The following is a 22011-nucleotide window of genomic DNA, read 5'->3' as shown; positions in this document are numbered from 1 at the left end:
TGGAGGATGACCCCAATGAATTGCAGCATTTAACTCCGGCGCACTTTCTGCTCGGAAAGCGAGACATCGCCATGCCGGAGCCGGGTGTCACAGCAGAGACATCAACTCACGCTGAGCTACAACGACGAGTGCAGTACCGGAAGAGGACCAGCACGGAGCTTTGGCGAAGATGGAAAAATGCCTACTTACCACAGCTGCGATCAGCGCACTGCCGCTCAGAACAAGGTTCCTCACCGATTCACATAGGCGACGTTGTGATAGCGAACGAAGACAGCACGGCTCCGACGTTCTGGAAACTCGGGCGAGTGACGTCGCTGCATCCCGGCCGAGACGGGGTAGCTAGAGCCTGCTCCGTACGTTTGGCTACGGGCCACGTGGTGAACCGGCCGGTGCAAAAGCTGTGTGTAATGGAAGCCACAAAATGACTGATGTGACGTTTTTTGTCCTCTCCCCCTCGGAGGATGTTGAAAATAGAATAGTGGGGCATAGTCTTGAGGGTGGGTACAGGGTCAAAAACGAAGAGGAGAACGATTTGGGTTCGGAGCTAGCCTTCATGAAGTAAAGACGTGTTCCAGATCAACGACCACGGGTCCCCGTTATTTACAATCGCTTTAGCCAATAGAATATACAATCTTTCCATTATTGGGGTTATCTAAATTCGAGTTCTGAGCAGTTGTCTATCCCTTTAAGGATTCTGAGCTGAAACTCAAGCTTTTCAAACAGCAGGACAGTGAGTCTGTTACTTCCTTTGCTGCAAAAGTCCTGAGGGAGATACAAGCACACGGCTTCCCAGAGAAAAACTCTGTCAAATATTGCGGGATTTAAAGAGGGAGTTCGAAGTTAGGTTCTCTTACTTTCAAAAGTATCCGATTCTTTCGGAATTCCTTTAAATTGAGAATATGAACCATTTGGAACTGGCTGATCTGCAGACAGACGATGAGCTGAAAGACACATTTGAGGCGAAATACACTGTGAAGTTTTACGCTGGCCACAGAGAATCAAAGTTTTCGAGTGTGAAGAAAGTAGCGGCAACCCTGATAACAGTGTTCGGCAGTAGATACGTCTGCGAACAGACTTTCTCGAGAATGAAGTTCACCAAATCAAACGTGCGTTGCTGACTAACCGATGAACACCTCCAGGAATTTCTGCGTCTGTGGGCGAGCAACCTTGATGTAGATATTTGCGAGTTGGCTAAGTATGCTCAGCACCAAAAATCGCATGGAGAAAGTCTTTGCTTCAGCTTGTAACCAATGTTTGCAAATTGCAACCTTACGACATCCGTGCTGAAAATAAACATGATTTCTATTCCAGTTTTGTACGCTATTTTTAATTGGCGAAATTTTTTCACCCTCTCCACCCCGCACTTTGCCGTGCGGCCCCCGCCGATCGGCTTCATGCAATTCGGCCCTCCGCCTCAAAAGGTTGCCGACGCCTGATCAGGCCAATACACAGGCGCAGCAGTCCATTGCCTCTGCAACGAAAGAAATAGTCCTGCTCATGCTCTCGAAAAAACTCTCCGAAGGTGGGGTCAACGGCCTTCAGGCTGATGACGTCAGCTGCACGCCCACGGGGCAGGCTTCTGTGCATCCGCCTTTGAAGAGGAAATACCCCAGACTTCTAAAGTTTTACAGGCGAGCAGGTTGCCTCGAAAGTAGCGCCACCTTTACGGGAGGAGGGGGGGGGAGGCACCGTCTCGGTGAAACTAGCGAACGTGAGTCGCGACGGCTCCGGCAATTTTCGCCCGGATTATCGCAAAACTCCCGGAGACCCCAGAAACTTTGCTCCAACTAGAAGGATAACATCAACCGGTAACCGAAGACACCGCTCTCGACCAGGTGGGTCAATTTCTGGGCTTCATATGCCCATCTTTGTCTTCACTGCGTGGAAGAGCCACCTAAGCCAAACACATCGGAGTGTTCTCCATGGCCACAATGGCGGCCTCCTCTTGCCGTGGGTCCAATCCGGAGACGATGGCCTGATGATAAATCGTTGTAGAAGCCCCTTCTTCACCTGAAACTTCCCCTGCGACGTAGGAGATGGTGGATGAAGGCCTTTACTCGTTGGTGGCACTTCGTAAACGCCCGCAACGACCGAACGGCGGTCAACGAACCCTCCATGAGTGGCACTCCTTCAGTGCTTGCGAGTACTGCAAGGTCCAACTGAACTTTCGCAGGCAGTGCGATCGGCCCACCAAATAAGATTTGACCATCGCCATCAAGCCCAGGAAACCGACCTTAGCGCGCCATGAATGATAACCTGACTAGTATCATTAAGGAGTGTGCAGTGGAAGTCGGGGGTACAGTCGTTAGACAGGACACTGGTAAGCTATCCCAAGAGACGAAAAACCTCACTAAGAAACGTCAAGCCATGAAAGCCTCAAATGCAACAGACAAAATAGAGCTGGCGGAGCTTTCGAAGTTAATCAATAGGCGTAAAGTAGCCGTCATAAGAAAGTATAATATGAAGAGAATTGAGCATGCTATAAAGAACGGAAGACGCCTCAAAGCTATGAAGACAAAACTGTGCATATGCAAAAATTAGATGTATGCATTAAGGGACAAAGAAGGCAAGGTCACAACCAATATGGATAGAATAGTTGAGGTAGCGGAAGAGTTCTACAGAGATCTGTACACCAGCCGAGACAGTCAGGCTGATAACGTAAGAAGCAGTAATAGCCCAGAGGAATCTGACATCCCACCAGTATTGACAGGAGAAGTAAAGCAAGCCCTAAAGGGAATGCAGAGGCAAAGCCGCTGGTGAGGATCAGGTAACATCAGACCTGTTGAAGGACGGTGGAGAGATTATGTTAGAAAAACTGGCCACCCTGTATACGAAATGTCTCTCGACGGGGAGGATACCAGAATCTTGGAAGAATGCCAACATCATCTTGATCCATAAGAAAGGGGACGTCAAGGACCTGAAAAATTACAGGCCCATCAGCTTACTGTCCGTTGTCTACAAGCTATTTAGAAAAGTAATTGCTAACAGAATTAATACGACATTAGGGTTCAATCAACCAAAGGACCAGGCAGGATTTCGTACAGGCTTCTCAACAATGGACCATATCCATACTATCAATCAAGTGATAGAGAAATGCGCGGAATACAACCAACCCCTATACATAGCCTTCACAGATTACGAAAAGGCATTTGATTCGGTGGAGACATCAGCAGTCATGCAGGCACTGCGGAATCAGGGCATCGACGAAGCCTATATAAACACAATGAAAGAAATCTACAGCGGATCCACAGCCACTATAGTCCTCCATAAAGAAAGCGACAGAATCCCAATAAAGAAGGGCGTACGGCAGGGAGACACAATCTATCCGATGCTATTCACCGCGTGTTTACAAGAGGTTTTCAGGGCCCTAGATTGGGAAGAATTAGGGATAAGAGTTAATGGAGAGTATCTCAAGAACCTGCGATTAGCTGATGACATTGCATTGATGAGTAACGCGGGAGACGAATTACAGCTCATGATTACTGAACTGGATACGGAAAGTAGAAGAGTAGGTCTGAAAATTAATATGCATAAAACTAAAGTAATGTGGAACAATCTTGGCAGAGAACAGCGCTTTGCGATAGGTGGCGAGACACTGGAACTTGTAAAGGAGTACGTCTACTTAGGACAGGTAGTAGCCGCGGAGCCGAACCATGAGAGTGAAATAACTAGAAGAATAAGGAGGGGATGGGGCTCATTCGGCAAGCATTCTCAAATCATGAATGGTAATCTACCACTATCCCTCAAGAGGAAGGTACATAACAGCTGCATCTTACCGGTACTTACCTACGGAGCAGAAACCTGGAGACTTACAAAGAGGGTTCAACTTAAATTGAGGACGACGCAGCGAGCGATGGAAAGGAAAATGATAGGTGTAACCTTAAGAGACAGGAAGGAAACAAAGGGGGGTTAAGGATATAATAGTTGAAATCAAGAAGAAGAAATGGATATGGGCCAGTCACGTAGCACGTCGGCAGGATAACCGGTGGTCATTAAGGGTAACTGACTGGATTCCAAGAGATGGCAAACGCGTGAGGGGGAGACAGAAAATTAGGTGGGTAGATGAGACTAAGAAGTTTGTAGGTATAACGTGGCAGCAGAAAGCACAGGACCGGGTTGATTGACGGAGCATGGGAGAGGCCTTTGTCCTGCAGTGGGCGTAGACAGGCTGATGATGATGATGATGATGATGATGATAAAGCCCACAGTGACGAACTCCCAGAAGACTGCCTTGCAGGAGTGAGCTTGGCATTTTGCTCTCCGCCTTTGTAAACGCCTGCAGCAGCATCGCCGTCGAAAAGGAAGACGATGACGGCGGCAAATTGACAAAGTAGCGTATGAAATGGGACGTTATGAGGTACGAAGGCCGTGATGACCGCAGAAGAGTGGCAGTAATTTTATACATGCGGCGCAAGACTCACAATCTAAAGAAGGTGGTGAACGCGTGGGAGTTCAAGCATTTATGCCGGCACTGGAGAAGTTATTTCGGCTATGCATTGCTACCTCACCGGTTAAAACAAAAATGAAGTGCGTAATCAACCATCGCAACAAGTTTGCGGATTGCTCGCAGGGAGCGGTATATAGAATTTTACTTTCACGTGGCCGAGTTTATGTAGGCCATATTGAGCGGTGTATCAATATCTGCCTAAGAGAACATCACAATAAGGCGCGCAAAGGCGCTGATGGGCGCCTGGCGGCACGCTACTACGATTGTGGTTGTCGGCCATCTTTTTATAGGACCGTGATGTTTTATCGGGACTCGGACGTAAATTCCAGGCTGATTGTCCAGGCTGCTGAGATGAGGAGGGGCGATTTGATTGCAGTGAGCGCTCCGTCAATTGCGCTGACAAGCAAAGAACTACACTTTTTAACGCGATAGCGTTAGAGAGCGTTTTGCAGATATTCCGGTACTGTACTTTCCGTAGGCATTCTAGGATAGTTTGAAGTAGCCAGTTTGCACGCCAAGCTCCTTTCCTTGCGGCGCCGCCGAAGAATCCACCGAGAAGCGAAGCGAGCCTAGCGATTGAGAGGGCGATGCGAACGGGGCCCGACTACGCTATCGCCTCCTGCAATGAAGCTCAAGGGTCCCCATAGAATCCGCGCGTGGCGCAGTTACATCATGTACGCTAAGTTTCCGCATATGTTGGTGCAATCGGCGGCGACTATGTATTAATTTTATGCTTTGAACTTCTGCTGATACATATGTTCTTGACGCACGTTTACATGAGTGGCCGGTTCCCAGGCGATAGAAAGTCTTTTAAATGCGAAGCATTTCTTTGCGGACCAAAGGCACTTTGACCATAGGCGGAGAGCTTTCAATTTACCGGAGGGGGCGGGGGCCCGACTTGCTCTTCCACATTTCTCTCTCACTCTCCCTATATATATATATATATATATATATATATATATATATATATATATGTGACGCTAGATGTGATAGACGTGCCGTGGCACAGACGCCATACTTTTATTCTATTGCACGAGCCACCTCTTCCTCGTCGGCTTCTAACAGACATCACTGCCTTTATACGTCACAGGATTCCCCCTCCCCCCGAAAGAATGCGCGAGTTTAACAACAAAACATGAGCAAACAGGGTATTAAAGCTAAAATGTCAAAACGCGGAGTAGTTCCATGTCACAAGGGGGTTCCGTGAAATGAGCACAAAAAGATTCACAGGGGAGGCCGGGGATATCAAGGAGAGCTCTGGTGGGCGAGGCTGGCTGTTGCGTTCGGGACAACATAAGCATGCCTTGAAGGTGGACACTAATGATGACACATTTGGTAGACATGTAACGAATGAATAGTATTGGAGCACCTTGTAGAGACGGCAGCTCAGATGCCGTAGGCGTCGCTTTGTGGTGACTGATAGAGACGCGGTGTTTTCACTTTGTGGGCCCGTTGAATGAGGCTGATGGGGTGATGGCTGTGTGCTTCCAGAATAGAAGGGAATTGTCTGGCGCCTTTTCAGTCTTTTTCTGTGGTGTTGTCGCAATTGCCTTGATCGGTGGCGCAGAAAACTTCCTTTATGCCGCAAGTAAGCTTTCGATGTATCAGTTCGTCGATTTTCTTGTTCGCGTAGCCGTTGTAGTCTATGAGATTCTTGGAGTTGCTTTTGTTGACACTGCTGCTTTTGTTGCGAAAGTTGGCAACGTGGGCCTCTCGTAGGAGCACGAGTCTGGTTTTCTTTGCACGTTGATGTGATCGGTAGACAGTTGGCACTCGGCGCTCTGCTGCAAGGCTTATCTGGTGATGAAAGTAGTGTGGCAGAATGATCATAAAGCTCCCCAGATGGTTCTGAAATGCCGTTCATTATAGATGCTCCTGGCAGTTGGCAATGCGCAGGATCTGGTGAATCCGAAACTTCCGCATTGCTTCGACTCTCTGGTGGGTGATCACTGAAAGCTGATAGCACAGCAAACATGGCTTGACTAGGTTCCATTTGCGAGTTTTGGTGAGACTGTGGAACTGTTGAAATACACCCTTGTGGCGAAAGACACATCTTGGACTGGTCCTGGCGTGATTGTGTATTTTCCCGATGCGTCAGCTCGTTTATCGTGAACGCAGCGACCTTGTGAGGCATGTGGTAATCGTTATGAAGAACAGTTGAGCCACTTGATGTAATGCCAGGTGGCGCGTCACGTATGCGAAACGACGAATCAGCTGTATCGGGATGTGCAATTACGCCTCGTGGCCTATGGTGCAGTGAAGAGGTAGAAGGTGCCAATTCTTGTGCAGAAGGAAAGCCTGATGGACGGCTATCTGTTTTCGTTGGAAAAGCACGTGGACTGCGATGGCTGAGTTGAGATTTCTCTAGATGGTGGATTACAGACGAATCTTCACTGTAGTCTCTAAATCGGGTGATCATTTCTTCTCTGATTTTGTTCCATGATTCATTGTTTTGGAAGATGTGCGTGAGGTAAAATCGGAATGCCTCACCGGTGACGTAGTCGTTAAAGTTGGCGACCATGTCCCGTTCTGTCCATGACGCAGCGGTAGCGTGGCGTTCGAAGAGGTTGAACCAGTCCTCTACGGCTCCATCGTCCGCTGATCCGGCGTACTGTGGGATGGCAAGGTCTGTCGATGATGCTGCCATGGTGATAGTCGTTGTGTGCAGCTATGACGTGCTTCGCCAGTTCATGTGTGGTCAGGACGTCTTGTTACTGCTCGTGGATAATGTGCGGCTGATGAAGTGGCTGCCAGGTCTTCATCCTGTCGACTTGTGTGACGCTATATGTGATAGACGTGCCGTGGCACAGACGCCATACTTTTATTCTATTGCACGAGCCACCTCTTCCTCGTCGGCTTCTAACAGACATCACTGCCTTTATACGTCACATATATATATATATATATATATATATATATATATATATATATATATATATATATATATAGAGAGAGAGAGAGAGAGAGAGAGAGAGAGACAGAGACAGAGAGAGACAGAAGAGAGAGAGGAGTCCAACTTCCAAATTAAAGAATTTAATGTAACTTTAGTCTCTTAGGTGCCCGCGATATCACAATGAATATCTGTAAGTGGAAAACCCTAGATTTATTTTGCAATTTACACAAGGACATCGATCCACCTCGTAACTCTTGGCTCGAAGCGAAAAAGGTCGCCTTCGTTGACTGCGTCGCGTAAAATTGATTCACGCAATGCGTTGGGTTAGGCTTTACTTTGTTAAAACATGTGCTACACAGGAGAGAGTAGGCTAAGGCTATCACGGGAAACTTTAATTATATGCCAGTGAGTTCAATTCAAGATAGCCGAAAGTAATTCTGAGATGGTAGCAAATACCATTTGCTACCACTACACCTTGTGCGAAGCTGCGGTTATGAATCTGGACGAGTAATGGATTTGATCATTTGTGGCCGAACTTTTAGTAAAACCCTTTACTGATAAATCAAAAGCGCGCACAAATCTTTTCTCGGCACTTTTATAAGCAGGCATGTTGGAGAGTACCAATATGTAGGCAACCAAGAAATTACCCGTTTTTATTTTTGGCGAGTAAGCTTGTGCCAAAGCGTTCACTGACTGACTGTGTCGTGATTGCTTTGTATTCTCAGTATCATTTTTGTGTTCTCAAAACATTCTCTACGGGGTTCAAGACAATTAGAGCGCAGCTCTTAGGCGTCCGTTCCTGCGTTGAACGGCATCGTCTTTGGCGATAGCGCGAACGACGACGAACGCAGAGTTTGCCAACATCACAAAAATTATGATTTGTGCCGTAGTGGGTACGTTGCTAGTTTACTTGTATTAGTAGCCACAAGAGAGTTTATAACGGACTCTAGAAATGCCGCTCTTCTAGCTTTCGCTGTGACTGTGCTGCGCTTTCCGCGCAGGCCTGGAGTGTTTTTTTCCAGCTAGCGAAGCCGCCGCCAGCGCACCATGAGCGTGGCACGTAAGTCTTGCTGCGCATGACATGCGTGTCATGATTTCCATGTTAACACCTGTTATTTGTGGTCGTCACACAGTCACGTCACGCGATACCAATTTTGGTGTATATGAAGCTTGCGAAACAGCCGCCAGCGCACCATGAGCCTGGAATGTAAATCATGCTGTACATGACATGCGTGTCACGATTTGCACGTTAGGACCTGTCACTTATGTTCGCCATACACTGCTGTCACGCCATACCAATTTTGCTATATATCAAATTAACGAAACGGGCGCAAGATCACCAAGACCGTGGCATGTAAACCATGTCGTTCATGCCATGGATATCATGATTTTCATGTTATGACCTGTAATTTATGTTCGTGATAAAGTCATGTTACGCCATACCGACTTTGGTGTTCATCCTGTTAACGAAACGGCCAGGAGAGCACAAAGTCGTAGGCGGCTAGATAGATAGACAGATAGACAGATAGATAGATAGATAGATAGATAGATAGATAGATAGATAGATAGATAGATAGATAGATAGATAGATAGATAGATAGATAGATAGATAGATAGATAGATAGATAGACAGACAGACAGACAGATAGATAGATAGATAGATAGATGGATAGACAGACAGACAGATAGATAGATAGATAGATAGATAGATAGATAGATAGATAGATAGATAGATAGATAGATAGATAGATAGATAGATAGACAGACAGACAGACAGACAGACAGACAGGCAGGCAGGCAGGCAGGCAGGCAGGCAGGCAGGCAGGCAGGCAGGCAGGCAGGCAGGCAGATAGATAGATAGATAGATAGATAGATAGATAGATAGATAGATAGATAGATAGATAGATAGATAGATAGATAGATAGATAGATAGATAGATAGATAGATAGATAGATAGATAGATAGGCAGGCAGGCAGGCAGGCAGGCAGACAGACAGACAGACAGACAGGCAGGCAGACAGACAGACAGACAGACAGACAGACAGACAGATAGATAGATAGATAGATAGATAGATAGATAGATAGATAGATAGATAGATAGATAGATAGATAGATACGCTCAAAGTCGCAGAAGTTCGCTAAGAAATGCTTCGCATTAAAAAAAACGCCAGGCCTGCGCGGAAAGCGCAGCACAGTCACAGCGAAACCTGGAAGAGCGGCATTTCTAGAGTCTGTTATAAACTATCTTGTGGCTCCTAATACAAGTACACTAGCAACGTACCCACTACGCCACAAATCAATTTTTGTGAAGTTCGGAAGCACCCACGACGACATTATTCGTCATTCTGCGGAGAAGCGATCTATCAACTGTAAGGCATTATGTGCACTTTGGTGATATGCGACGGCTGATGACAATGAAGAATTATGGCTGAGCCTTTTGTAATGGTTTGGAAGCTTTAAAGGACCCACTAGTTACGTAACTCGCATTCTGTGGCACCCGGTCGTTATTTCACTCTGCCACCACGCTTTATAACATACGCTAACGTGAGAAAGAGATAGACAGAGGGAATTAACTTCATTGAGAACCTGAGGAAATGCATCATGGGAGCCTTATGGGATTCCTTGGCAACCAATAGAAGTGCACTTGCGAGGTACCCACTATGCTATAAATCATCATAATCTTTGTGAAGTAGGGAAGCAGCCACTATGCAATTTTTCGTCATTCTGCGGGGAAGCGTGGTACCTCCTAAACACCTGTAAGGCATTATGTGCACTTTGTTGATGCTGTGGCTGATGATGCTGAAGAATTATGGAATAGTACTTTGTAATGGGTTGGAAGCATTGAACAAACTCGTTGCGCAATTCGCATTGTGTGACGCCTGGTTACAGAATCTGCCTTCTGTGACGCTTGGTTATTTTACTCTTCTACCACGCTACATTACATATGTTAATGTGGTTCCTTCTCGACGTGAAGCCTGTATAGGGTCTTTTTCCGAAGCAGTTTCAAGCACCGGCATGGCTCTGAGGTAGAGCACTGAGCTCCCACGCCGAGGGCCCAGGTTCGAACCTCATTCCATCCTGGAATTTTTTTCTTATTTCGTTTTTTTTTCTTATTTCGAGCGATAGTGGTTACGGACACCGCCGGCGGCGGCGGCAGACAACTACGGCGCCAAAAACGACCCTTGTTGTGATCTCATAACAACTTTCGCCGTAATAGACACAACGCCCGTACGCTAGGCCGGCTGTTCTATTTTGCCTCGTCTTTCTCGTCTTCCCGCTTGCCTAGCGCGCGGCCTTGGAATAGCGGCGCTATCTTCTTTGAACTCGGCCACGCTGCGGCACTGTATGGCGATCCAGCTGCGGAATTGTTTCTGGTGGGCGGAATTGACTGTTCCTTGTGGTTCTATGCAGGTCTCGCTCCTTGTGCGACTGTGTTTGGTGATACGCAGGTATTTCAGGCGGACGGCACTGGCTATTGCGGGAAGGCCGCAGCTGCCGCTTCGCACGTCGCATTTTCTAGCGCACTGCAGGGGGTTTACAAAGAGCGGTGGACGACCGAATGGATGTGCTGTGGCCGTAAACAGACCGTATCGTCAGTAGTCGGACGCGTCTACGCCGGTTTGAAGAAGTGCGTCCAATTCCCGTCGATGCACACCCATCACGCGCGCAAGGCGGAATGTACGGCGCTGCCGAAACAGGGGCGTCCATTGTTGCAGGGCTCAGCAGTAAGGTCAGGTTTATGGGCCCCGCTAGTTGTGGTTTTGTCTCAGAGGGGAGCAGAATGCAGTCGCGTTGGTCGCATGAGGTTCCTGGACCTCAACCAGCACATGGTGACCGTCCGCGCATTATGGCAGTGACTGCTCTCGAATCGGCGGTAGCTGTCCCGGTGGACCTGAGGGCACGTTGATGGTTGTGGTGGGCTTGTCCGCGGTTTCTTGACTTGGAGTGTGTCAGGCACTGGGAGGTCTGGAACGTGGATGTCCTCACGCGCTGGCGAGCGTGGAGGCTGCATCGCCAACTGCTGGGTCTTGTGGGTGGTATGTGATGTGATACTTTTTTTAATTTGGTTGTACTTAGCCGCACGTCGTCTATGCTACCCTGTGTACTAGGGGGTAAGGGCTGCTCAAGCTGTTCTCACAGCTTTTACCTGCCCTCCTCGTAACGTGTTCTTGTTGCGGAATAAATTTCAATTTCAATCCTTGTCTGGTGAGGTAGGTTCTGGAGGAGGCGTCGCGGAGTATGAAATACGTGGCGTGGAGTCCTGCTCACGGCCGGTATCCGTGTCGGGCGGGTGGTCTTCCGCGTCCACGATGATGTCTGCGCAGGGACTCCGAGAATCAGATGGACGATCGAGATGCTGCCCTTCACAAGCTGTGTCTGCGAAGAAGGGCTGGTTGGCGCTGTGCACAGCTGCACATAGGGGCGCTGCGCCTCGCGAGCTCGATCTCGAAGGGAGGGCAGGTTTGTGAACGCCTGAGCTGCGCCGTCGAGGTTGTGTGCCTCACAGCTCCCATCCTCGTTAGAGACCCGGTCGGCAGGGAGGGGGTCGCAGGCATGAGATAGAGGGCGGAAAAGACTGGTCAACTTGGCACACCATTGAGCCCAGGACCGTTGTTTGATCCCTTCATACGCATGCCATGCCTTCGCGGCATCGCGAAGGTGGTCGATGGCCACCAGCCATTTGCGATTGTCCGGCCAGGCATGGTGGTTGCCGAGCGAGTTGATGGTCTGAATCCATAGGAAAACGTCGTCCTGGAAGCATTGTAATGTAGAGAAAAAAGACGACAGTTCCTGGGCCGGCTGTTCTTATTCTGCCTCGTCTTTCTCGTCTTGCCTAGCGCACGACCTTGCGCGAGCGGCGCTGCCTTCCTTACACTCGGCCACGCTGCGCCATTGCATGGCAATCAAGCTGCGGAAATGTCTATGGAGGGCGGAATTGGCTGTTTCTTGCCGGTCTTTGCAGCTCTCGGTACTCGTGCGACTGTATTGGGTGAAGTGCAGATGTTTCAGACGGGCGACACTGGCTGTGCCGCGTTGGTCGTCGCAGGCCCACAGGCCCTGGACCCTGAAGCGCCATCGTTAGCGAAAACGTCTCTGGCGGGCGGTACTGGCTGTGCCTGTGTGGCCTCTCTTGTTCGCGCCGCGACGTGTATTGTTGTAGTGTCGATGACTCAGGTGGTCGACATTGGCTACCTCGTTGCGGCAGCAGGTCTCGGCCACGCTGCGATTCAACGTGCTCTGCAGAAGGCGCAACTAGCGGGTAGCAGTGAGTAGTCGCTGCCGGACGAAGGTACCTCCGACGGTCATCCCGTCGCACTCCTGAACGTGCTGTCGGAGGTCTTTTGCACCGTAAGGTTGACGGCCGTGAAATTTCAAGTTGAGGAAAGATAACCGCCGTGAGATCATAGGCAGGCTTTAGTTACAAGGTCGGGTTTACGTCCACCCTAATGTCTTGCCCCGCAGAGCTGCCCAGGTGAGCGGAGCTTAGGTCACCATCCGAACCACCGGTAGACTCTAGTGACCGGTCTTCGATGGCAACTAGCAGACGCCTCGGCTTCATTTAGGGACTCGCCACTTTGCAAGTGGCGGACGTCCGACGGCCCTAGAGGCGGTTTGGGTGGGTGTGATGTGGTGAGTGTAGGTACGTGAAGGAGAAAAAAAAATTGATGGACGACAGCAACGAAATAAGAAGAAAGCTGCCGTGACACCGGAGTATAAACCACGGGAAGAAAACGAATAAGAGGAGCGACGCGAGAAACTCTCGTGGCGCGAGGATCTGAGAAAAGAAAAAGAACAAAAAGGAAGGGCGCGGGAGAATTGAAAGAGCAGGAATGGCGACAGAACGGCGCAAGAAGCAGCCATGGGGAGAAGAAATCCTGGCTCCTGCCGATGGTTTAAAGGCCTGAACACACGTACACGCTGCAACGCGTACGTGTGTTCAGGCCTTAAGTCCTCAAGCTTATTGCTGTAAACGGTTGGCGCAACGTCGTTGGCAGCCGAACAGTGCACCTAAACGTCAATGATACTGCGGAGTACCGACGGAACTCGTTCGCAACACACCGCCTGGCTGTGTGTTGCGAACGAGTTCGCTTCAGGGATACTCTGGTTTCTACAGCGAGATGCGAACGCTGATGTGCGCACATCGACTTTTTCTCTCCTTTTCTACTAACCTTGAAGTCTTCAGATAGTATCCCTGTACTTATTGTGTATGACGCGAGTGTTGTGTTGTATATCGTATATAAAGCGGGTGTTGTAAGAATGTATATTGTGTGTGTCAGAGAAAGTGTGCTTCATCCTAATTACCAGTCATTGGGAACCTGCTACGGTGATACTGTACACCTTGATTGTGACAGTGGGGCATCGGGTGCTATGACAGGTGGTTCCGGAGCAGGCTTCTTCGGGGTAGACGGTAGTATGTGAAGAGGCTGTGGTATTGTTAGCGGCTCCGGTGGGTCTTTGAACACAGTGATGGATGACATGGGCTCTTCCCGACCATCCCGATAGACGTACGCGTCAGGCACGAGAAGGCCTGGTAACTGCGTGTTCGCACGCGCTGCTGGTCTTGGAGGTCGCGTCACCGACCACTGATGCTTGAAGGCGGTCGTGGTCTCTGGTGATGGTACTGTCGATTGTAACATTGTGGAATAGGAGCTCTGTGGCAGGGAACCCTGCTCGCGGCCGGTGTTTGTCTACCGCGTGGCCTTCTGCGATGCTCTCTGCGCAAGTGTTGCAGGGCACAACTGTAAAGTCGAAGTGGTTTTCGTCGCAGCTCCCATCCGCAGTAGACAGTGGGTCGGTAGGCAGGGGGTCGCAGGCATGAAAAAGCGGGCGAAAGAGACTCGTCAACCTCGCACCCCACTCCGACTAGGGTCGCTGCCGGACGCCTTCGTAGGCATGCCATGCCTTGGCCGCATCGCGAAGGCGGTCGACGGCAATCAGCAATTGTTGATGCTCCGACCAGGCGTGGTGGGTGCCGAGCGAACTGATAGTCTCAACCCACCCGAAGACGTCGTCCTGGAAGCCGCGGAACGCCGACGCCCAAACAGCCGACGATGGTGAAGCGGCAGGCAAGAACCCGTAGTTCAATGACGCCCCGCGGTGGTGTTCACAGATTTCCGTGAGGACACGCAAGAGTTCCGCACCGTTGTCGGTTGAGGCGCCCGACGATCCATGGGCGGTGTCCACGGTGTACGCGGCGGTCCCGGTTCTCACAGCGGTTGAATCCATGGTCAAGGACACGTGGGCGGCGTCCCTGCTCCTGAGCAGGTATCACGGCGTCGGTGAAACGGTGCGGAGCCGTCGAGGAGGCCTAGACGCCGTCCCTGAACGGTGGTGGCACTGGCGGCAGGTGAGCAGGTACCGAGGAGACCGGGACGCCGTCCTCAACGCGCGCTTACTGCGGCTGTACGTTGGCGGGTGCCATGGACTTCGTTTTCATCGACTGCGTCATTGTAAAGGAAAGACAAAACAGACACAAAACCCGTTGGTTGGTTGGTTCCTTAGGGGAATAGCTCAACCCACTACGGGGGATCGGCCACGAAGCGTGCGGCAGTAGACTTTGTGAAAAAAGTAAAATAAAAGGAATATACGAAAAAGATACCCGTACGCTAGGCCGGCTGTTCCATTCTGCCTCGTCTTTCTCGTCTTCCAGCTTGCCTAGCGCGCGTCCTTGGAATTGCGGCGCCATCTTCCATACAATATATATATATATATATATATATATATATATATATATATATATATATATATATATATATATATATATATATATATATATATTAGTTATCTCTATCTCTCTCTTTTTGTGTTTTTCAGTCCCCAATCCCCTTCCCCACGCAGAGTAGCAAGTCAGCGATTTTACAAACGCCGGGTAAATACTCTGCCTTTCAATAAAGAGCTCTCTCTCTCTATCTACCTATGTAGCCGCCTACGTCTGGGCGCTCTCGCGGTCGTCTCCTTAACTTCACACATACCAAAATTTGCATGGGAGGGCACTAGTGTATGACAAACACGAGGAACAGGTCATTTTATAAATAGCGTGAGATACTTGTCGCGCACGTCATAAAACATTTTCCTTCAGTCACGTGTGGCACATACCCGTATACCCCGGCCCATGGAATGCGGGTATGAGCCACAGGTGCTTCACAGTTTGTACTAACCCAGGAACGGGGATAATAGATTAAAAAATCTTTACTCCATCTGTCGCAGGATATGCGGGGCAGGCGTCGGCAGTGTTGTCGCTGAGGGAAATATCTGAGGGGCGGAAAGATTAAAAATCACGGTTGAAGCCGCAATCGAACCTGGGCATTCTGCGTGCCAGTCAAGTATTCATCCACAGAGCTATGCCAGTGCTTGAATCTGCTTACGAAAAAGAACCTATCATGGCATCATATGGCGGCAACGTCAACTGTGATTGCAGTGTTCGCCATCGGCGTTTGCTGCGGTTTTACGTCCCACAACCACGATATGATTATCAGGGACGCCGCAGTGGAGGGCTCCAGAAATTTTGACCACCAGGTGTTCGTGCACTGACATCGCACAGTACACGTGCCTCTAGCATTTCGCCTCCATCAAAATGCGACCGCCGCGGCCGGGATCGAACCCGCGACCTTCGGGTCAGCAGCCGAGCACCGTAACCGCTACACCACCACGGCGAACATTGGCGTTTGTAACAATGTAATGAATATTACATATTAACTTCTATAACTCGCCAAACAACGGTGAACCATTGCTCAACCCGGAGGAATACAGCAAAGAGCGCTTGTTATGATGTGCACATCATCACACCGCAGCGTGCCGTACATTTCGATAAAACTGACATGTGTGCTTTGAGAGTGAGTACCGGCGTCACGTCGGCGTCAGTGTAGTCGACGTGCCTGATAAGATCAATCCCCTTATCGCGGGGGGGGGGGGCAGTCCCTCGGAGCCCCGTCCCCAAATTGTTGCTTCTTCAAATAGGTACTTTCCTCAAAATAGATGCTTTATTTAAATAGCCAAGGCATTCAGCAAGTGCTCCCCTCCTGACCACCACCCCGAAAACATTCCTCGCTAGGGCCTGCCCACGATATACACATAACTACTCAAAATGCACAATGAAGCCGGTCCAACTCGCAGCGCTTGACTCAAAGCAATAGAAACATTAAATATTGACCACTAATCGCCTACTGATTCGCATGACATCGACTCCCATAATGAATGGGATCTGCCGATATTAGAGCGCAGCTCTTAGCCGCCCGTTCCTGTGTTGAGCGGCATCGCCGTTGGTGGCGTAACCGATAGACATGAAAAACTGACCGATAGACGTGAAAAACTATATGAGAAAAAAATACCCACGATCGAATGGGATTTCAACCCGGGTTTTCAACCCGAATGGGATTTCAACCTACGTGCAAGTCGAGTGTTCTACCACAGAACCACGCTTGGTGCTTGAAACTCATTTGCAAAAACACCCTGTACAAGCATCATGTCGGACAAGGAATCGCGTTAACCTATGTAATATAGCGTGGCAGAAGAGTAAAATAACAACCAGTAATCACACAATGCTAATTGTGCAACGAGTGTGTGGTTTAATGCTTCCCACCCACTGCAAAGTGCTCAGCCATAATTCTTCATCAGCCACATGCAGCATCAACAAAGTGCACATAATAACTTACAGATGTGTAGCGGGTACTTCGCTTATCCGCAGAAAGACGAGTAATGGCGTAGCGGTTGCTGTCCTACTTCAGAAAAAAAACATGGTTGATTCCTCCGTCATAGGAATTGGTACAACACGGAAGTAAAACGTATCCTTACAGAAGTAGTTGAATGTTTACCGTGTATTGATATGTGAGAGCTTGCACAATGTCTACTGGTGTTTGGCAGCTATAGCACCGTTTATTGTGGATGCACCCACGTTGACAATTGGTGGTACATCTCCATCCCGACGACTAACGTCCCTGATCAATGATTAAACAAACATTTGTGGTAGCTGCAGTAGTTAACGGTGAAAGCGTAATCAGAGAAAGCGGTGTGACAGCCAGAGGAGCGTCGCTGATTGGATGCAGAACTTGGGCTAATGTAGCCATCCCGCGGCATGTTAAAGAGTTATTTAACACCATGGCCTCTCTAGAGGGATACGCAACGCGAGTCGTGTCTCCTTTCTAGCCCGGCTACGATATTTCGCGGGCGAGCGCAAGCGGGTATCGCGGTATTGTAGCCAGGCGAGGCAGGCGCGTGTCGCAGAGCTGTTTTTAATATGGATGAACGCTATGAGCGAGGTCGACACATTGGCTAAGGTCGCCACCTCGCGGTGTGTTAAGGCGTTCACAAAATTGCACTTTTCCTTTTTTTTATTTGCGACATAGACTTGCCCTTAAGGCATAATATTTGTTATGTATATTTGCGTTAAATGTGCGCCGTTAGGCCGCTGTTGTGTATGAAGTGAAGAAGTGTCTTGTGAAAACGCGCCGAATAGGAGGGACGCCTATCAACGACGCGTTGAAGGAGCTAATTGTGGATGCCACAGCATGATGCATTACTTCACTTCACCGCTCCCAGACACCAACAGCACCCCGCCGACGAAATGCACCGCGAGAGGAAAGTGTGAGATATAAGAGACGCCTTTGTAAAGCACCCAGAGTGTGTGACCGTAGAGCAGTAAATAGCGTGCCCGGCATCTGTTGTCGCGGATCGAGATGTTGTGGGTTCGACTCCCGTGGAGGGAAGCTTTTGTCTACAAGTTTTTTCTTGCCATCTGATCGTGTGCATTTTTCGACGTCATTTCCGTGACGGAAATACCTTACTAAAGTCTTGGTGGACCCCGGCGTAAAACACTTTTGTATTAAAATTATGATTTATGGCGTAGTCCATAACTTGCGGAAAGCCAAAACTTCAAACACAGTTGGCCTTGCCTCAACACGAAGCTGCGCTCAGAATTCGCATTAGGTAGTATCGCAATCGTCGGCGAGTTTTTTTTGTGCTTTCGGAAGCTATGGAACTAAATCTGGAATATTCGTAGGTAATATTCTCTGTCCTCCCCATGCGGCGAACAGATAACCGCGCACACGTACTTGGTATATGCTGCCCCTCGAAGCTCAAAAGCATCACTTTTTACATCTTTATCGCAGCGCAAAGGATAGCGGGCCGCGATCTCCTCATGGTAGAGGGCGATTTTAATGCTCCTTGCGCGATGTGGGCTTATTGTAAGGAAGAACCGCGGGGTCCTAAGGTGGCGGAACTTATGTCTATGCAGGGAATCACTGTCGTAACCGACCCGGTCCACCCAACACGCGTAGGGAATCCTTTCACTCGGGACACCAGCTCCGATCTGACACTCTACCCTTACATCACCCCCTTGCACAGGGCAAACTTCTGGACTGGAATGCCTTCCGTCAATCCTTCCCAGTAACTTCTCTCTTAGAGCAAGGCTACAGCACCAGGGCGCACGGACTCACGCAGACACTCCGTTCACATGAAAAAAAGATACCGCTTAGAGAACGTGCATGGGCATGGGTAACAAGCTGATGCACTCTGGGAAGCCAACCGCAGCCTAACCAAATGAAGGCAGCGGCAGAAACACAGTCGTAAACCACGATACCATGATCAGAGACACAGTAGTGTACGGCTCCGGAAAATTTAGACCACCTGGGGTGTTTAACGTGAACTTCAAAACGCTGCTTCCATCGAAATAGGTCCGGCGCGGTCGGCGTTCGATCTCGCGACCTTCGGGTGAGCAGTGAAGCAGGATAACCACTTGACCACCGCGGCAGATCACGAGGCATACAAGAACTTCACCTTAATATCAGCTGCTCAAGTTATACAATATACGTCAGTTACAAGCTATACGTGAGCTGCGGGTGATCGACAGGGACTACAGGGTGGCAGATGCGCCAGGTGTCGTCGGCTAGAGGCCCAGGCACAAGAAGCTTCAATAAGACCTTTAAAGGCAAGTATTGTCTACTCTCTCTCCCGGCCAAAAATGTTCCCTTTTTTTACCTAGATCAGTCTGGTCCTTTCTTCATCTTGCGTTGTAAATATGCTCATTTATTTACTTCGTACCGTTAAGCCAGCAGTGAGTGAAAGGCCCCCAAAAATTGGGACTCGGAATAGGTATGATATCCACTTGCCTGCAGCTTCTGGGTGAGTCTCGTAGCAGTGCAGTGCACGCACAGCTGCCACATTCCCCGCGAGGGCAGCACCCTTGAGAGCCAAATCCACGTTCTCGACGGCGTGGTGGTGCGACAGCAGCAGTGGGACCAACGTGCCTGCTTCGTCGGAGGTGCAAGCATACCGCAAGGGTGTGGCCCCTGCCCGGTCGGTGAGAGACGCGTCTGCACACCGTTCAAGCAGTAGACGGCACACTTCCAGGCGCCCTGCACAAGCGAACACTGCGATTCACATCGCTGATAGATCACTCAGTGGATTGAGATCGAACAAAAAAGCTGAATAAGTTTTTTCATCTTTCCATCTCTTTCTCTCTCTGTACTCCTATTCCCGTCCTCCTCACCCTCAAAGCTGTCCTCTTCACCCTCACTTTCCTCTTCCACCCCCCTGGCTATACTATACTATATGCTATGCTCGGCTAGCGTGCCTTGATAGCCGAGTGGTTAAGACGATTGCCTTCGGATCAGGTGTACGCGGGTTCCGATCTCGCCTCGCCAGGAAGTTTTCAACAGCGGAGCTGCTTAAGCCGGCTCTAATCTGTCTGTCGCGAACAGAAAACTTTCATCATCATGAATCACCGTGCGCTCTCCATTGTCTTCTGCTTCGCTGCCAGAACACGTGCGCCAAGTTCTCCGGCGCAGGCTGCAATCACTCTGATGGGCGAGGCGATGAGTACGGATACAGAGCAAGAAAAAGAAATAAAGATGGAGAAAGAGAGAAATTCGAGGAGAAAAGATTTCTTCGCGAGGCGGGGTTCGAACCCACGCAGTTCCGATCCGAAGGCGAGCGTGTTAACCACTCGGCTATCCGGGCACGCTAGCAAAGCATAGCATAGCCTTGTGTAGCATAGTATAGCAAGGTGGTGAGAAACGGAACTGAAGGTGAGGAGGGAAAAGGGGAGGGAGGAGAGCATAGCGTAAAAAGAAAGAGAGAAATAGAGAGAAGAAAAGCCAGAAAGGAAAAGAAGAAGAGAGCATCAAAGAAAGAGGGTGAGTGAGAGCGAAAGAGGAAGCGAGAAATACCCGGAGAGAGAGGGAGAAAGCAAAGCCCGAGAGAGAGAGAGAGAGAAACAGAGGTAAAGAGACAGAGTGAGATCGACAGAAACAAAAAAGGGAGACAAAGAAAAACAGAGAGAAGAGCGAAAAAAAATAAAGGAACAGAGAAAGAAAGGGATGGACGAATAACTTCATTTAGGTCCTTCGGTGCGCGCGATTAGCACGCAGCGGGCCGCTCCCAAGTAGAGACAGAGAGGCCTTGGGCAAAACTTGCAAAACTTAGGAAGCAACAGCAACAGGTGCCAGGACTACCATGAGTCCCGCTGTTTCGTTAGCACTGCGTATCCAGTGTGAGCTACGCTAATTTTTTTCCGCAGGAAATTCCTTCTTTCTCTTTCTTTATTTCCTTCTTTTTTTTTCTCTCTCTCTCTCTGCGCTAGGTCTTTCGCCCTTCAGAGTTGTTGAATGCCGCACCGGAGAAACCGGTGCACATGTTCTGGGCGCAAAGCAGAAGATGAAGAGGACGAAGAGAGCGCGCGCCGGTTCGTTATGGGGATAACTGATAATTTCTGTTCGCCCTGCACGCAATACTGGTCGGCTTAAACAGCCCCGCTGTTAAAAAGACGCTAATCAACAACAGCATGAACCCAATGACATATAGTTTGCCGTCATGCGGTGCTTGTTAGGGTACTTCTTATAGTGCCTTAAGCAGTTGATCATTTAACATGAATTATGCAATTTTTATATGAACTTAAGAGACGAGTGCGTTTCGTTACGCCGTAGAGGGCGTGCCAAAACGATCGATCTAATTTTTTGTGGCAATGTAGTCTGAATCACTCTTGTCTGCAGCGGCCCGTCGGCCACTTCAGTCGTCGTCTTTTTTTGCAAGAATATGCAGAAGCCGACGCCACAATGATACCAAACATACTTCTACCGCTTGCTAGGTCCTTGTACTACAATACAAGCAAGAACGGAAACTTGTAGCTAACGCGAGGTACCAGTTACGGACGGCGCCAGTGTCCACAGCCACGTCGACCGCTATACATCCGTGACGCGTGGCGATCTTTTAAATAGAAAAAAAAAGACATGTGACTGCGCCCATGCGCTACCGTAGTGCAGCGCTTTCAAACATGCTTCGAGTTAAATAACTGCGTGGGCTGACCGTCAACCTATCGCTTACCAAAGACGAAGTCACTTCTTGCCATGGGTCGGCAAAAAAATGGGGCTCATTCGGATTCACTCAAGAAATATATTTTGCTCTGAGGCCTCACTCGGACTCAGAGTCACCAAAATTTCCCTCAGCCGGACTCGCTTGGACTCAGGCTCACTAAACTCTTTCTCAGCCGGACTCAATCAAACTCAGACTCACGGCTTCACATGAATCTGAGTAAGCCTGAGTGAATCGACTCATGAGTCCGTTGGCTTAAAATTAGCTTTTTCGATCATCGTTTGAATCCTATTTGATGCTGTGGTGAGCGTCGGAACTTGGAAGCCCAAGTTGTGTTTATATTATCACGCCTCCGCACCCGCACGTA

General features: G+C 49.3%; 1 protein-coding gene across 1 annotated transcript in view; it reads right to left on the bottom strand.

Annotated features, from left to right (window-relative positions):
* Nucleotides 1-22011, bottom strand: part of LOC119391911 (inversin) — a 217492-nt gene that overhangs the window by 45583 nt on the left and 149898 nt on the right. The window contains exon 8 of the mRNA XM_049415444.1: nucleotides 19370-19690. Coding sequence (XP_049271401.1) covers nucleotides 19370-19690 — 321 coding nt within the window. The remainder of the gene's footprint in view (nucleotides 1-19369; nucleotides 19691-22011) is intronic.

This window comes from Rhipicephalus sanguineus, chromosome 4 (assembly GCF_013339695.2).
Source record: "Rhipicephalus sanguineus isolate Rsan-2018 chromosome 4, BIME_Rsan_1.4, whole genome shotgun sequence".
NCBI classification, from domain to species: Eukaryota; Metazoa; Arthropoda; class Arachnida; order Ixodida; family Ixodidae; genus Rhipicephalus; species Rhipicephalus sanguineus.
Note: the sequence above shows the minus strand (reverse complement) of the source record. Positions and strands in the feature narration are given on the sequence as shown.